This window comes from Nannospalax galili, unplaced genomic scaffold, assembly GCF_000622305.1.
Source record: "Nannospalax galili isolate Female #2095 unplaced genomic scaffold, S.galili_v1.0 scaffold262, whole genome shotgun sequence".
Lineage (NCBI taxonomy): Eukaryota > Metazoa > Chordata > Mammalia > Rodentia > Spalacidae > Nannospalax > Nannospalax galili.
In genome coordinates this window covers 375,898-393,281 of record NW_008348083.1, presented here as the reverse complement: position 1 = coordinate 393,281, position 17,384 = coordinate 375,898, and the positions used below count along the sequence as shown (strand labels likewise).

At 51.5% G+C, this 17,384-nt stretch overlaps 2 protein-coding genes across 12 annotated transcripts in view; both read left to right on the top strand.

The window, feature by feature from the left end:
* The first annotated feature begins 569 nt into the window (after positions 1–569).
* Positions 570–14,950, top strand: Mcoln1 (mucolipin 1). 2 transcript variants are annotated; one of them, XM_029569062.1, is made up of 15 exons: positions 570–727; positions 4,690–4,895; positions 5,397–5,564; positions 5,640–5,805; positions 6,603–6,711; positions 6,992–7,088; positions 7,285–7,384; positions 8,490–8,596; positions 8,728–8,877; positions 9,002–9,103; positions 9,893–9,967; positions 10,112–10,234; positions 12,119–12,334; positions 14,488–14,618; positions 14,714–14,950. In XM_029569062.1, exons 1-15 carry the CDS (start codon positions 697–699, stop codon positions 14,748–14,750), a joined length of 1,818 nt encoding a protein of 605 aa, XP_029424922.1. In that variant the 5' UTR covers positions 570–696; the 3' UTR covers positions 14,751–14,950. The 2 variants fall into 2 exon arrangements, with proteins under 2 accessions (XP_029424922.1, XP_008842767.1); XM_008844545.3 differs by lacking the exon at positions 9,893–9,967.
* Positions 14,951–15,237: 287 nt separating this feature from the next.
* Pnpla6 (patatin like phospholipase domain containing 6) overlaps positions 15,238–17,384 on the top strand; it is a 36,460-nt gene continuing 34,313 nt past the window's right edge. For 2 of the 10 annotated variants that reach the window (XM_008844547.3, XM_029569057.1), the window contains exons 1-5: positions 15,238–15,325; positions 16,207–16,271; positions 16,484–16,552; positions 16,864–16,951; positions 17,104–17,186. In XM_008844547.3, the coding sequence (XP_008842769.1) occupies positions 16,248–16,271; positions 16,484–16,552; positions 16,864–16,951; positions 17,104–17,186 (264 nt within the window). In that variant the 5' untranslated portion in view covers positions 15,238–15,325; positions 16,207–16,247. Of the gene's footprint in view, positions 15,326–16,206; positions 16,272–16,465; positions 16,553–16,671; positions 16,952–17,103; positions 17,187–17,384 lie in introns of those variants that run through there. The other 8 variants (XM_029569056.1, XM_017800982.2, XM_029569058.1 and 5 more) reach the window with 7 other exon arrangements.

The window sequence follows — 17,384 nt, the reverse complement described above, 5'->3', positions numbered from 1 at the left end:
TATGCGAAGGTCCTTCTGGCTTGTTGGAGGTAGAGGAGAGCAGTAAAGCAAAGGATGAGCTAAGGTTCCAGAAGTCTACAAAGGCCGTGGTAAATGGTTCTATTTGGTTTATATTGTTTGTTGGTGGCCTGGCTGGGAAAGACAAAGTACTTCTGGGTGTAAGGTCAGCAGATCTAGCACAGGGTTAAAGGTCATCACAAGACACCCCGGACAGTAGGGGGTCAGGCTCTGGACATGGAAGTCACTAGGTTGGCACACAAAACAGGGCTGGACAGGGAGCCAGGTCAGAACCAGTTCCTGCACAAACTAAGGCCTGGTCCATTTCCTAAGCCTTGTATTAGTGTAGGTCGGCGCTAGAAGGCCGCCTTTGGCCCACCAGCCTCTGGCTGCGAAGAGAGCGTGTGCTTGCAGCCCCCGAGCCTGGAGTGGGGCCCGGGAAAACGCATGCGCATTTGTTTCCCCAAGGCGCTGGCTGGGGAACGCTTGCGTATTGCTGGGGGTGGGGCTGCAATGGCGCAGTGGGCGGGCTCAGAACTAGTCACGTGATCAGTCCGGCCACCCGGCTCACGTGACCGCGGCGCAGGTCAGCTGATGCGGGAGGGTTTGAAGCGGCGCCGGGAGGGAGCGAGGCCACGGTGACAGCGGCGGGCTGTCGACCCAGGCTGCCCGCCCGCATCCCACGCTCGCTGTACGCCCATGGCCTCCGCGGCGGGCCCGCGCGGCTCAGGTGAGCGCGGGGGCGGGAGGACATGATGGCGAGCTTCCCAGTCCTCGGGTCCACTGCGGACTAGTCTCCTGCCCCGTGGGGGACAGACAGATGGGCATACTGTTACCAGAACGTGGGTGGCGGGTGGGCACTGGCATCTCTGACCTCAGACGGAGAGCCTGCACAGCCCCTAGAACCCATCAGCATCTCCAGCCTCAGGCGGAGAGAGAGCCTGCATGGTTCTTCGAACCTGGGCGGCGGGTGGACACTAGCATCGCTGACCTCAGGCGGAGAGCCTGCAGATTTACTGAACCTAGGCGGCGGGTGAACACCAGCATCTCCAACTTCTGGTGGAGAGTCTGCATAGTTCCTAGAACCCGGAGCGCGTGTGGACATACCAGCATCTCCGACCTCAGGTGGAGAGCCTGCATAGTTCTAGAATCTGGGCGGCTTGTGGACACCAACCAGCACGTCTGACCTCAGGAGGGAGCTTGTATAGTTCCTAAAACCTGGGCAGCTGGTGGGCATCAGCATCTGACCTCAGTCGGAAAGCTTGCATGTAAGGTGGCTTGTTGACATTAGCACCTCCGACCTCAGGCAGAGAATTTACACAGTCCTTAGAATGCACCAGCATCTTTGACCTCAGGTGGAGAGCTTACATAGTTCCCAGAACGTGGGTGGCAGGTGAGCACCAGCCTCTCAGCTACTTCCTGGGAGAGAGAGAGGCAGAACCTGGGCAGTGGGTGGTCACCAGCTTTTCCCATCTCTGGCCAGAGAGCTCTCCTTTTTGCCCTTAGTGGAGAATAGTATAGACAGTACCTTGAACCTGGGCAGGGGTGGTCCTAAGCTTTTCTGAGCTCAGAGGGTAGGAGCCTTGATAACCTGCAATAACCCTGCCTCCACCTCTCCTGTGCTGGGATTACAGACATGTGTCACCATGGATGGATTTACTGTTGGTACTTACACCTCTTTCCAGCCTGACCTGTGAGAGTCATCTCAAACCCAAACTGGGCTCAGAGTTTATAAATGCAGGCAGCAGGTAGGCTGCCCAGCTTGGCTTATTAGTACAATATTTGGAACCCAAGTTTGTTTTTTTTTAAATTTCAGTGCACAGTTGGTTGAATCCAGGGATGTGAAACTCATGGAAATGGAGGGCTAACTGTGTTATTCAGTTTTTTTTTTTTTTTTTTTTTTTTTTGGTTGGTTTTGTTTTGTTTGAATTAGGATCTTACTCTGTAGCTCATAGTGAACTTAAACTTGTGATCCTCTTGCCTCAGCCTCTGAGTGCTGGGATTATAGGCATGCAGACTCTTAAGAAACTTGCTGCTTCTCTTCATCTTTCTCCTCCTCCTCCTTTTTTTCTCCTTCCTGGATTGAACCTAGGGCCTTGTGCTTGCCAGGCTAGCACTGTACCACGAACTATGTTCCCCAGCTCCAACCAAAGTTCTGATTGCTCAATTTTGCTGGAACTCAAACAGTAGTCCACACTGAGACCCCAGGATTCTCTCTGGCAGCCAGAATGTAAACACATAGTCCGCTTCCTTAAACTCATGCAGGCAGGGAGTTGGAACTTCCTTAAACCCAGGCAGGCAGGATGTTGGGGTAATGCCCTGCTTGACTCTAGAAGGCTAGCTCAATTACAACTCTCTAAGACTTTCCAGATTGAATTGTATGCATCTAGCTTCCAGGCCCTTTTGAGGGTCACATTTCCCTGAGGAATTTACCTTGTTTTGATCCCCCATATGAGACGGCTAGAGGCACCCCCATAAATGTCCTGGCTGGTAGGGTCTGGAATGGCTTAGCTGTGATCCTAGCTATGGACTTATAGCCTGCCTTTGTCTTCCTCCCCAGTGGCTTGTAAACAAGCACATCTAGTCTACAAAGGGAGGGGCCAGGAGTTTGACTCCCTGAAACCACAGGTTCAGACAGTGCCCAGCCTAATCCTGGCAGCTTTAGGGCTGGGGTTATGACTCAACCATAGAATGCTTCATAGCATGTGCAAAGCCCTGAGTTCCATCCCCAGCTCAAAAATAAAATAATCTAAACAGCTTCGTCAGGCAGAGGGTAAAAGCCAGGTGTGGTGGTACACAACTGTAACTCCAGCGCTTCAGAGCTAGGAGGATCAGGAATTCATGGTTAGCCTTGGCTGCTTTCTGAATTTTAGGCTAACCTGGGGTACATCTGTTCCAAACAAACACACAAACAAACAAAAAAGACGTGAAAGGTTTCCAGTGGAGATGATGGGGGTTTGTCAGTGGCACTTCTATGCTATCAGGTACCAGGACTAACTGCCTCAGATCTTGTTCTTGGACTCAAGGAAAGCAAGCAATGCTGGCCAGGTGTGGTAGAGCATGCCTCTAATCCTGGCAGTCAGGAGGCAGAGGCAGACAGATCTGAGTTTGAGGCCTTCAACTCCCAAGTATTTGGGTTACAGACATGAGCCCCCGTGCCCCTCAGCTTAGCTTTTTTTTTCAGAAAAGTGACTGGCATCTTTTCCAGGTGGGCTGCCTGGCTTCCCAGAGCACTTCAGGATCTCAGCCTTGGGGATGGCTTTCATTCCTACTAGCCAGAACAGTTGCTGAGGGAGGCAGACCAAGTCTGGCATTCAGCCTTTGGGCTGTGTGATTCCCAGAACTCAGTTCCCTTAAAGGTGATGAAGTGAGTTGTCTATAGATGTCTTAGGCTATGTAACTATTTGTTTTTTGTTTTTTTAAAAACTGTTTATTTAGTGGAGTGGAGAGGGGGCTGTACCACTGTGCAAGTATGAGAGTCCGAGAACAACTTGCAGGACTCAGTTCTTTCCTTTCACCCTGTGGGTCCCAGGATTCTAACTTGGATTATCAGGCTTGGCAGCAAGCACCTTTACTCGATGAGCCATATTGCCTGCCAGCCACTGTTTCAGGGTTTTTGTTAGTCAGGGTCATGCTGGCCTGGGACTCACTAAGTAGTCCAAGCTGACTTTGAACTCATAATCATCTTGCCCCTACACTGGAGTGCTGGAATTACAGACATGAGTCATCATACCCACCTTCATTATTACTGTTGTCAGGCCTGTGGCCTGGGATGGGCTGGTTTCTGATGAGTTCGAAGGTTACCCGTGGGCAGTTTGTCCAAGGAATACTAGAATATGGGCCATGCTATGTGCTAATGACCTGTAGGCTGGAGTTGAGATAACCCTGGAGGGCTTGCATGTCCTCTGAGAAGTCAGCCCCACCCAAGCTGGTCCTTTTTCCCACCAACCCACCAGAGAAACATGAATGGACTGTCTCCCAAGTTAGCCTCAGTCCAGGCTCTTTGGTAAGGCTTTCTGAGCATTGAGTTCTATTTCCTTATGAGAGATGGTGGCTCCTCCAGTTTGGATGAGGCTAAGGCAAGAGAGGCTGCTGAGTGGGTACAGCTTTTTAGAGCTCCAGTTGCTAGCTGGGAACCTCTGAGTAGGCCTGGGCAGGAGATGTGTAATATTATAGAATTCCTAGGTTTTTGTTTAATTTTTTATCCATCTATCTAATGTGTTTGAGTGTTTTGCCTATATCTGTTAGTGCACTGGTATCATGCAATATCCATGGAGGTCAGAAGAGGGCATTGGATCCCCTGGAAGTAGAGTTACAGATAGTTGTTAGCTGCCATGTAGGTGTTAGGAACCAAACCTGGGTCCTCTGCAAAAGCAGCCAGTGTTTTAACCACTGATCCATCTCTCCAGACCCTTTTCTTTCTTTTTAGACAGGATCTCATTATGTAGACCTGGCTGGCCTCAAGAGCACTAGGTAGGCCAGGCTAGCCTTGACCTCACAGAGGTGTGCCTGCCTCTGCCTCTGAGCACTGGGATTAAAGGTGTGCACCCCCATGCCCAGCAAGGCCTGGCTTTTCTTATACATTCTTCCTTGCCTATAGACCAGGGCTATGAGGACCCGAGACAGCTTGCCGGAGGAGACAGAACATGATGCCCAGCCCTGATCCTCCACTATCCTATCCCATTTCCTTAGAGACGGAGCGACTGCTGACCCCCAACCCTGGGTATGGGACCCAGGTGGGGGCTCTGCCAGCTCCGCCAACCCCCCCAGAAGAGGAAGACCTCCGTCGGCGTCTCAAGTACTTCTTCATGAGCCCCTGTGACAAGTTCCGGGCCAAAGGCCGCAAGCCATGCAAGTTGATGCTGCAGGTTGTTAAGATCCTGGTGGTCACTGTGCAGGTGAGACCAGCTGGGCAGGTACTTTAGCCAAACGTCACTGGCTGCTGCTGTGAGCCTCAGAACAGCTCCTTGTAGCAGCAGAGTGACAGTGACAGTGTTGTTATCACGTGGCTGGAATCTGTAAGTCCTTGTAGGTTCCCAGAGGCCCTGGCCCTGCTGCTGCCTCCATTGTTTACCCAAGGTCCTAAAGCTTAGAGAGGTTAAGAGCCTTGTGTAGGACTGGAGAGATGGCTTAGTGGTTAAATGCACTGACTGCTCTCACAGAGGACCCAGATTCAGTTCTCAGCACTCATATGGTGGCTCAATTGTCAGTAACTCCAGTTCCAGGGACTCTGACACCATATATAAGACCCTATCTCAAAAAAACGTTCAGGTGTTCAGTGCCAGAGGGCCTGGCCCATCCCAGGGGACATCTCTGGAACTTCCTTTTTCTTCTCCCTCTACCTGTGCCCTGATAGGGGTGCTATACTATCAGTCCAACTTCCTATTCCATTTTGGCAGCTCATCCTCTTTGGGCTCAGCAACCAGCTGGTGGTGACATTCCGGGAAGAGAACACCGTTGCCTTCCGACACCTCTTCCTGCTGGGTTACTCTGATGGGGCTGATGATACCTTTGCGGCCTACACTCGGGAGCAGCTCTACCAGGCCATATTCTATGCTGTGGACCAGGTACCGTGAGCAGGTTGGGAGGGAATGTGCCGCATAAAGCTGATGGGGCTGACAGACCTTTTCCTCTGCCCACAGTACCTGATACTGCCCGAGGTATCCCTGGGCCGGTATGCCTACGTCCAGGGTGGGGGCGGCCCTTGGGCCAATGGCTCAGCACTGGCTCTGTGCCAGCAGTACTACCACCGTGGCCATGTGGACCCAGCCAACGACACCTTTGATATTGACCCAAGGGTGGTCACTGGTGAGTGGCCACGGGCAGAGCATAACTGTTGGGATCCTGGGTTGCTGGGATTAAAATCTTAGCCTGTGGGTTGGAGGTGTGGCTCAGTTATAAAAGTTCTGTCTAGAATACCCCAGTGAGGGGCCTGGGGGGTGTGGTTCCTGTATAGTAACAGCCAAGAATTCCCCATCGAGGGGCTAGGAATGGGGCTCAGTGGTAGAGTCCCTGCCTAGAATCCTCCAGTGAAGGACTTGGGGCCTGGCTTAGAGGTAGAGCCCCTGACTAGAATCTAATGCTCTTCACTATTGAGACAGCTCTCCAGCCCCAGGCATTATTTATGTGTGTGCGTGTATTGCCTGCATGTGTGTAAGTGCACCCATGTCATGCAATGCCTGCGGAGGTCAGAAGAGGCTGTCACATCCCCTGGGACTGGAGTTACAGACAGTTGTTAGCTGCCATGTGGGGGCTAGGATTCGAACCCAGGTCTTCTGTAAGAACAGCCAGTATTCTTAACCGCTGAGCCATCTCTCCAGCCCCCCAGACATTATTTTTTAATACTGTTTACTCACTCAACTTTTGGAGAGCCCATGGATCCCTAGGGCCTCTGTAGAGAATAAAATAGAGCAGGCCCTATTTGTTTGGAGACAACAAGTGGTTCATCATGAAGGGGGTGTAGCTCTGTGGTGGACTCTGGCCTAGCAGAGAAGGTTATGAAGCACAGAGTGGGATTCAAAACAGGGAGGAAGGCTTGCTGGGACTGTGGGCGACCAGCCTGGCCTTGCCTGCTCCCTGAGTCCCTTCCCTAACTGTGTCCTCAGACTGTATCCAGGTGGATCCCCCCGACAGACCCCCGGACTCCCCCAGTGAGGATCTTGCCCTCTTGGACAGCAGCTCCAGTTACAGAAACCTCACACTGAAATTCCACAAGTACTGCCCCTTTCACTTGAGGGCAGCCTGCTTGATGGAGGGGTGCAAGGGCGAGGCTGAGGGTGGCGTGACTGGAGGTGGGGGGCAAAGTACAGACACCTGGATATAAAGCCACGTCCCTGAGGTTGTTTGGGGTATGCGTGGGGGGTGGGCACAGCTACACTGACCTGGCCTGCAGCTGAGTGAGCTATCTGCACAGTCAGCACGGGCAGGGTTGCTGCTCCCCACAACCCCAGGCAGGGAGGGACTGTGTGGCCCTCATCCAAGCCTCCCCCACTAGGCTGATCAACGTCACCATCCACTTCCAGTTGAAGACCATCAACCTGCAGAGCCTCATCAACAATGAGATCCCAGACTGTTACACTTTCAGTGTCCTGGTGAGGAACCGGGGAACCCTCTGGACTCCTGAGTTCCCCCTGCCTGGTTGAGGGGCATCTAAGGAGCACTGGCCCAAGGTGGTGTGGGAGTGACAGGGTGCAGGCTGGGACAACCTGGACCATTTAATGTGTGGGTCTAGGGGGAGGAGTGTGACTCTTGGAGCTACCCAAACTTACCTTGCCCTGGACCCTTCAGATCACCTTTGACAATAAGGCGCACAGTGGACGTATCCCTATCCGATTGGAGACCCAAGCCCACATCCAGGAGTGTAAACACCCCAGTGTCTCCAGACGTGGTGAGCCCTCCCACCCTGAGGACTCCCCTCCCCTCCTCCCATCACCCCAAGAACAGCCCTGACTTGGGCAATACCTGGAACTCTGATAATACTGGCCAGGGGACCTTACCTTCCTGGCATGCCCGTGAGCCCCAGACCAGCATTGATCAGGTACCTTGATCTGACCAGAGGGTCTTCTGGGTCTCAGTCAAGTTCAATACAAGAAGCCATGCCTGGTGGTGTAGGCCTGTAATCCCAGCTACTAAGGAGATTGAGGGGGCAGGCTCACAAGTTCAAAGCTTACGTGGGGTACTAGGCTACAGAGTTGAGTTCAAGGTCTGTGTAAGCAACTTACGGAGTCTTTAAGACTTGTCTCAGTAACAAGAGGGCTGGGGATGCAGCCCAGTGGTAGAGCACCTTCCTAGCTTGTATGATGCCCTATATTTAATCCCTAGTACTGCAAAAAAAAAAGTGAAACACAAATTAGTTCTAATGTAATTCGAGTACTTGGAAGGCTGAGGCAAAATCAGGTGTTCAAGACCAGCCTTGGCTACATAGTAAGTTTGAGGCCAGCCTAGGATATATGAAACCTTGTCTTTGCAACAAAACAAAATGGGCTGGGGATATGTCACAGTGATAAAGAGTTTGCCTGGCTAGAGAGATGGCTCAGTAGTTAAGAACACTAGCTGGAGAGGAATTCCACTCTTGGAGAGGACTTGGATTCCATTCCCAGCTCACCCCATCTGTGATTCCAGCTCCAGGAGCCAACACCCTCTTCTGACCTCCTCAGGCATTGCATACAAGGGTGCACTTACGTACATGTGGGCAAAACATTCATACATGTAAAATTAAAGCTAAAAAAGCTTTACCTTGTGTGCTCAGTTTTAGTCCCTAGCACCACAAAAAATAAGGGGGTGCTGGTCTTCCCAGGGAGCCCCAAGTTTCATACCAAGGTTAATCAGAGACTCTGATATACTCTAAATGCCAGGGAACCCCTAAGCCCACTGATTGCTTCAAACCAGCTATGTATCCCCATACCCCCTAGGTCTCCAGCCCTGGCCTGAACCCCCAGCCCTGACCTTTGGGGCCTTGTTCTACTTTTGACCCTAGCCACCCCTCCCTGCAGGAGACAACAGCTTCCGGCTCCTGTTTGACGTGGTGGTCATCCTCACGTGCTCCCTGTCCTTCCTATTGTGTGCCCGCTCTCTGCTCCGTGGCTTCCTGCTACAGAATGTGAGGCCCTGGCATCACCTGTGCTGATGCCTGCCTTGCCCAGCCATGGGCTGTAGTGGAGAGGGTGGTAGTGGGGTAGCCAAGGGCACCAGGGGGTTCTGGACCAACCCTCACCTGGCCTCCTCCCACAGGAGTTTGTCATGTTCATGTGGCGGCGACGCGGTCGGGAGATCAGCCTTTGGGAACGGCTGGAGTTTGTCAATGGCTGGTACATCCTGCTAGTCACCAGTGACATACTTACTGTCTCGGGCACTGTCATGAAGATTGGTATCGAAGCCAAGGTGCGAGTCGCGCTCAGACCCTGCACTGGGGGTCCTGGGTCTGTCTCCAGGTCCTTGCCTGACTGGGGACCACCTTCCAGGAAATCTGGGGTTCAATGGCTTGTTTTTTTATTCCTGTCCACAGAATCTGGCCAGCTACGACGTCTGCAGTATCCTCCTGGGCACCTCAACATTGCTTGTCTGGGTTGGTGTCATCCGCTACCTGACTTTCTTCCACAAGTACAATGTGAGTCTCCCACACCTGAGCCCTGCCTGGGCAGTAGCCTGTCCATGCCCTCAAACCCAAACAAATAGAGCAGTCACTAATCCTTACTGATCACAAGCCTCATCCTTTTTTTAAAAATTAAAAAAAATTTTGAGTGTGTAAAAAATTTGCCTACATGTATGTAAATGCACACCTGTACATATATGGCCCACAGAGGTCAGAGGGCATCAGATCCCCTGAAACTGGAGTTAGAGGCAGTGGTTAGCCACTCTGAATCCTGGGAACTGAACCCTGGTCCTCTGCAAGAGCAGCCAGTGCTCTTAACTGTTGAGCCATCTCTTTTACGCCCCCCCCCCTTTTTTTAGACAAGGTCAAATTCAGTATGTAGTCAAAGTGATGCCTGATCCTGCCTCCAACTCCCAAGTGCTGGGATGAGAGTTGTATCCCACTATGCCTGGTTTTATGAGGTACTGAGGTTCAAATTCAAGGCCTTGTACATGTTAGCAGGCACTCTACCAACTGAACTGCATCCCCAGCCCACAAATTTCTCTCTCTTTAAAAAAAATTATTTTATGCCTAAGTGTTTTGCCTGCATGTATGTAAGTGCATCCATGCATGCAGTGCCTGTGGAGGCCAGAAGAGGGCATCAGATCCTCGAACTGGATTTAAGGACATTTGTGGACAGTTGTTAGTTGCCATGTGGGTGCTAGGAACTGAACCCGGATCCTCTGCAAGAGCAACCAGTGCTCGTAACTGCTGAGCCATCTATCTGGCCTCCACAAATCTCTTTCTTATACCCACCTACCACAGACACACGTGCCTTTGTACCAGGGCAGGACCCCGGAAACCTGTCCCTTCCTGCCTGTCCAGCTGAATCCAGCTGTGGTATGTCCTAGGTTTACCCCAGGATGGCCCTGCCCCATCTGAGTTCTCAGCAGCCTTTCTAGTCATACCATTGAGGGCCTTCCTGCTGTCTGAGGGCTAATCAGACTAGCTGTATACTCACCTGATCTTCCTGCACCTCTGCAGATTCTCATCGCAACGTTGCGGGTTGCACTGCCCAGTGTCATGCGTTTCTGCTGCTGTGTGGCTGTCATCTACTTGGGTTACTGTTTCTGTGGCTGGATTGTACTGGGGCCCTACCATGTGAAGGTATGAGGTACTGGGGGCTACTGATATTTGTGAGCTGTTAAAAGGAGTCCCTGAGCTCCGGCCTCTCATTTGTTGACCTGATGACCTTAAATGACCACCTTGATCCCTGGTACCTGCACACTTGTAACAGTTTTAATTTTTTTCCTGTGCGTGCATGCGTGTGTGTGTGTGTTGCACACTTGTAACAGTTTTAATTTTTTTTCCTGTGTGTGCATGTGTGTGTGTTGCATACTTGTAACAGTTTTAATTTTTTCCTGCATGTGTGTGTGTGTGTGTGTGTTGTTGTTGTTGTTGTGTGTGAGTACATGTGCACCTGTGTTCACATGCATATGGTAGCTAGAGGTTGTTCCTCTATCTAAAGCTACCTACCTTAGGCCAGGTGTGGTGGCAGCCTGGTCTACATATCGAGTTCTTGGCCAGCTGGGGCTACAGGCAGACTCTATCTCAAAAACAAACTAAAAAACAAAAAACAAAGCTGGAGAGATGGCTCAGGGGTTAGAGCACTGGCTGCTCTTGCAGAGGACCCAGGTTCAGTGCCCAGCACCCTCATGGCAGCTAACAACTGTCTGTAACTCCAATCCCAGGGGATCTGACACTCTTCTGGCCTCTGTAGGGTCACATACACTTGGTACACTTATATAAATGCAGGCAAAACACTCATACGTATAAAATAAATAAATTAAGGAGTTAAAAACAATGAAAGCCATCCACCTTGGTTTTTTGTCATCGTTGTTTGTTTTTTGGAGGCAGGGTCTCATTGGCCTACTGATTGGACTAGGCTAGCTGGCCACTGAACTCCAGGGGTCTGTCTTCCTGTTTCTACCTCCCACCATACCCCACTTTTTTTTTTTTTTTTTTTTTTTTTTGTTTTTTTGAGACAGGGTCTCCCTGTAGCCCCAGCTGTTCTGGACTCACTGTGTAGACTAGGCTGGCCTTGAACTCACAGAGATCTGCCTGCCTCTGCCTCCCAAGTGCTGGGACTACAGGTGTGCACCACCATGCCCGGCCATACCCGACTTTTTAATGTAGATGCTGGGGCTAGGGATCAAACTTGGGTCCTTAAGCTTGCTAAACAGGCTCTTCACCAACCCAGCCACCTCCCCAGCCCTTGTAGCAGTTTTGTATTCTGTTCCCTCTGACCCCCAATGGTCTTGGCATTGACCCTGTCATTTGGTCATCTGCTTGATCACTAATGACCCTGGCTTAACCTGGGTTACTTTACCTATCAGCTCCTCTGGCTCTTGAGGAATCTATGCAGTACCGTGTCTATTTTATGTGGCACTGGGAATTGAACTTGGAGCCTTGTGTGTTGGTGGGGTGAGCTCTCTCCCAACTGAGCTACCTCCCAGCCGACAAGCCTCTTTGTTGTATCTACCTACTGTAGACACATGCATCCTTTTTAGTTTTAAAAATGTTATATATGTCTGGATGAACTGTGACCCAGGACATGTAAGCTAAATAAACCCTTTCCTCCAAAAAAAAAAAAAAAAAAAAGTTATATATATGAGTGTTTTGCCTGCATGTATATAAGTGCATCATGTACATGCAGTGCCCACAGAAGCCAGAAGAGGGTCTTAGATCCCCTGGAACTGGACTTATGGATGGTTGTTAGCTACCATGTGGGTGCTGGGAACCAAACCTGGGTCCTCTGCAAGAGCAGCCAGTGCTCTTAACTGCTGAGCCATCTCTCCAGCCCCAACACATACATCTTTGTACTTGTCCCCTCCTATCCATCTAGCCGAGTCCATTAACCCTGTGACCCTGCCATTGCTACACTGACCCTCAGATGAGCCCATTGTGACTGCCAGTCACCTGCCCACTGACCCCTGGTGAGCCTAGCACCCCTGCCATGCCCATGCTCTTACACCACTGCCCTGCCTACAGTTCCGCTCACTGTCCATGGTTTCTGAGTGCCTGTTCTCACTCATCAATGGGGACGACATGTTCGTGACGTTCGCAGCCATGCAGGCTCAACAGGGCCGAAGCAGCTTGGTGTGGCTCTTCTCCCAGCTCTACCTCTACTCCTTCATCAGCCTCTTCATCTATATGGTGCTGAGTCTCTTCATTGCGCTCATCACGGGCGCCTACGACACGATCAAGGTCAGTCACACCCACCCTTTTCCTCCATAGGTGACCTGCCCCCTGTACCCTTCCTCCTCCAGGGGCTGCCTGGTTTCATGAATTTGTCTGGGAGTCATGTCAGGTTGAACAGAGAAGACCCAGGGAGAATGTGGGAGACTTTCTGAAGTTCAAGGAGAGAAAGGCCTAGAATTGGGGGTGGTGGTAGTGGTGGTGAATAGTGTTGTCAAAGTGGGATCAAGGCCATCCTAAGACATACTGCAGCTGGTCTCAGCCGGATGGGCAGGAAGGGACATCCATGGTCCTGTCTGGGTACAAAGACGTATGTGTCAGCATTGTCAAGGTAGGGTCCTCAGGCAAAGTGGGTCCCTGAGATTGTTTATCCACAGAGAAACTGAGTCAGTATTTGTGAACTGAGCATGAAGCAGGATCAACCCAGGTTTTTCTGGTCCTAGAGAATATAATTGATCTTTTTTAACATTTATTTTATTGGGGGGGGGGGCTTGCATATATGCATGCATGCACACCCTGCATGATGCATGTGTGGAGGTCAGAGTACAACCTGCAGGAGTTAGTTCTTACCTTCCACTATGTGGGTCCCAGGATTGAACTCAGAGCACCAGGCTTGAGCAAGCACCCTTCCCCTGCTGAGCCATCTCACTGCTCCTCCATATGATTTTTTTTTTTTACATTTATTTATTTGGGGGTGGATTGGGTGCATGCCACTGTATGTGTGGTGGTCAGAGGATAAATTATGGGAGTCAGTTTTCATTTTCCACCATGTGAATCCCAAGAATCAAACTCAGGTCATCAGGCCTGGTGGCAAGGGTCTGCTAAGCCATCTCACTGGACTGATGTGATCTTTTTGAAAATATGTATTTTTATTATTTTATGTGTATGAGTGTTTGAGTGGATGTATGTGTACTACATGTGTGCAATGCCTGCAGAGGACAGAAGAGGGTATTGAATCCTCTGGAACTGGAGTTACAGATGTTTGTTAGCTGCCATATAAGGTGCTGGGCACCAAACCTGTGTCTCCACAGGGGCAGCCAGTGAGCCACCTTTCCAGCCCTGGATGTGATCTTTTGTTGAGGATGATGACCTTGAGCTCCTGATTTCCCTGCCTCCATCTCCTGAGTGTTGGGCTTATAAATGCACACAGCCATGTCCAGTATACTAGGAATGGAACCCAGGACTTCATGCATGCTATGCAAGCATTCTTCCAACTGAGCTACAGTGCCAGCCGAGAAGCTTTTCTGGTGCCACCCAAATACCAGTCTAACACAGGGTCCTTCATTCCTTTCACCAGTGAACATCATCTGTGTACCATTCATGCTTCCCACTGGCACTACCTGATTCTCCCTGATGCCCAGTATGTGCCACACTGCCCAGGACTTGTTGCTAAAGGAGCCCTACCTCCCCTCCATGCCACTCCCACACAGTGCTGTTTCCTTCTTTCCTCTGAACCCCATACTGCAGGACCAGTACTAGTTCTTACCACCCCAAAAGTACACAGGGACCAGAGAGATGCTTCAGCTGGTAAGAGCACTGGCTGCTCTTGCAGAGGACCCAGTTTCAGTTCCCAGTACCCACATGACAGCCATCTTGCACAACTCTAGTTTTAGAGGATCCAACATCCTCCATGGGCATTGGATGACACAGGTGCACCTATATACATGCAAGCAAAACACTCATAAAAATTTTTTTTAAACCTCAAAAAGATCATGTGGCATTTGGGAGGCAGAGGCAGGTAGAGGCAGAGCCAGTGCCAGTGCCAGTGCTCTTAATTGCTCAGCCGTCTCTTCAGCTCCACATGCACTAAATTAAAAAAAACAAAACGGCAGCAACAACAACAGCAGCAGCAACAAGGATGACTCTTACTAAGTACCCAGGCTGTGTCAGGCTCTAGTCTAGGCTCCAGGCCTGCAGCAGAGGGTGCCAAACCAATAAACATGAGGTCTGTGGCCACATCCAGGGGTCAGGGAAGGTTTCCCACAGGCAAGCAAACCTTGAGGCACAGGAAATACAAGGACCCAGAAGGGGCGCTTGCATAGTCACATCAGGGGAACACCAGATGGCTGGAGTTGGGGATGAAGGGCAGACCTGAACCTCAAGAGCCTTGCAGGTCAGGACCAACTTTCATGCCGGGTTTGGGGGTGATCATCTTTCCCCAGCACCCAGGAGGTGCCGGTGCAGAGAAGAGCGAGCTTCAGGCCTACATTGATCAGTGCCAGGACAGCCCCACATCTGGCAAGTTCCGACGTGGAAGTGGCTCCGCTTGCAGCCTGCTCTGTTGCTGTGGAAGGTAGCCCTGGGCAGGGGTTGTGGTTAATAGGCTAGGGGGAAGGAGGTCTGTGCCAGGGAGATCTGATGGGACTTCTCCCTACTTCTCTCCTCCAGGGACTCCCCAGAGGATCATTCACTGCTGGTGAACTGACTCCAGGATGACCACCACTGGACTTTAATCCCCCTGGACTGCAGGGGCCCCAGCTTATTTATTTTTTAGAGTTCACTTTTTAAAGATCTGCACCCAGTTGGGTGTGGTGGCACAAGCCTTTAATCCTAGCACTTGGGAGGCAGAGGCAGGTGGATCTCTTGAGTTCCAGGCCAGCGGGGGCTCCTGAGAGACCCTGTCTCGTGTGGGACAAAAAAAAAAAAAAAAAAAAAGTAAATAAAAAATACAAAGAAAAAAATCCTCTCCCTGTGAGGGCCTGGGCCAGTTGGGTAGAACACTGGGATGGGAAGGGAACGGAGGATGGATGTTCAATAAACGAGGATAAATAAACATGTTCTCATTTGTAGTGGGAGGGTCTGAACTTGTGACCTCAGGTCCTTGGCTCCTTTAAGAGTATGCCACACTCACCATGGCCGGTGCCCTGAGACCTTCTTAACATGGTGGGGGCGGGCCCTGGGCGGGCCCTGCAGCAGGATAGTTTAAAGGCGCCGGGCCTGAGGGAGCAGAAAACTAGGGGTGTTGGCCAGCGCTGGGTGGATGCCGGTTGTAGCCGCTGGGTGAGTCCAAGTTTGCATCCCTTTCAGGACCATTAGCGGGCTTCAGCTTTGTGCCCCCACTCCCCAACCGATCTGACTCCTGGCAGGTCTGTCCTGGCAGGTCTGGGCTTTCCAATGCTCCATCCCTGAGTTCCTTGCTTGTTGTTTCCGCATCGGTAGCCAGGAGCCCAAAGTATGGAAAGGGAGTAGTAATTTTCCAAGGTAACGTCTCAGGGCCCAGCGATTCTCCCCAAATTCTCATTAGTATTCTAAGGGCACCAGAAAAGCGTCCCCAGAAAAGTCCCAGCAGTGTTCCATCCTCCCTCAGAATCTTCTAGGGGGCTTAGATGTCCCCCTCCCAGACGGGCCTTTCCAGCTCCTAGACTTTACATCCGTAGTTCTGTATTACCTTTGGATCTCAGTTACTTTACAGTGCGCCCCCTAATTCCAGCGTCCCTAGTTACGCCTCCCATCGATGGCGCTGGCATCATTCCTTGAGACCCTTAACTTTTCCTGCTACGTGTTAGCTCAGTCTCCGACCTTAAACCTCTAATGCTTGGAGAGTTCATCCCACCCACAAGGGCTTCAGGATCCCTTTTCCAAGAGAACCCTGCAGAATTCAGTGCCCCACCTCCCACTCCTTTGATAGGGCAGGCTTAGGTCAAGGGGCCATGGGTCCCATTGTTACTTCAGCCTCGCGGCTTATGAGTCCTAGTTTTCACCGGAGTGGGGCATCATCCAGTCTTCTGAGACCGCTACCTTTTAACCCCCTGGGTGTGAGTGGATGGGTGGGGGAGTCGGGTCAGCCCTGTGGCAAGTGAAGGTTTAGACAAGGAACTGAGGACTCCTCTCACCCCTTGATCTGGCCAGGCAGGGTAATTTGTCCCCATTGCTTTGTCCAGCAGCGCCCCCTCCTGCCACTCACACACTCCAACCCCGGCGAATGGAGAAGTCACTCGGGCCAAAGGTATCTATGGGGCGTGGCTTGCGATAAGTTGGTGGTTGGTGGAACAGATCTGTAGTCCCGCCCAGTATGCTTGATTGTCCTCCGATTAAAGTCTTGCACGGGAAGGGGTGGATAGGCTTGATTGCATGGAGGCGGGGTAGGCTTGATTGAGGTTTTGCTTGGGCCTGGGTAGGCTTGATTGATATCTCGCACAGGTTCCTTCTCTTCCCCAGGACTGTGGGCTATCAGACCTCTTGCCCAGTCTGAAACAACCAATGGAGGCTCCTCTGCAAACCGGAATGGTAAGGGTTGGTGGAAAATTCGTCCATGGGACTACAACTCCCGGCATGGTTGGCTTGCGTCACCCTGTTCTCCTGGAGGACGGTGGTTGTGCAAGCGAAACTACGTTTCCCGGCATGCATCGCAGGCCACCTAGCCGCAGGGGAGAGTCAGTCGCGCCCCCCATGGGGGTGGGGTGGGGTGGGGAAGGAACGGGCGCTGACCCATTCTGCAGATGGGGACACCGAGTCACGAGCTAAATATGACCTCCTCCTTGGAGGAGGGCTTGGCCAGACGAATATGTGGTGCCCAGCCTGTGCCGTTCATCCCGCAGGTGTTGGGCGTCATGATCGGGGCCGGATTGGCCGTGCTGGTCACCGCCGTACTCATCCTCCTGGTGGTGCGGAGACTGCGGGTGCAGAGTGAGGATCTGGAGGGCCTCTCTCGGGGCGTGGGGGGGGGGAGGCTATAGGGATGGAAGGGGACCTGTAGTGTTCCCAGGGTCAGAGCTACAGAGGTGGGGAGTTGCTGGAGTCTGCAGAGCTCAAGCATCCTTCTCCCCACCTATCTCCAGAAACTCCAGCCCCAGAGGGCCCCCGGTATCGGTTCCGGAAGCGGGACAAAGTGCTTTTCTATGGCCGGAAGATTATGCGGAAGGTGAGTTCCAGGACCTCCTGCTGGCCTGCCTGACCACATGGAGGCCCTACCCCTTCCCTATTTACACTTCATAAAGAACATTCTTGCCCCTTGATTAAAAGTCCCTTTTATTGGCCCCATCTTTTTTTTTTTTTTACAAAACTTTATTGAGAATTTCATACATGCATATAAAGTGTTTTGATCAAATCCATGCCCACT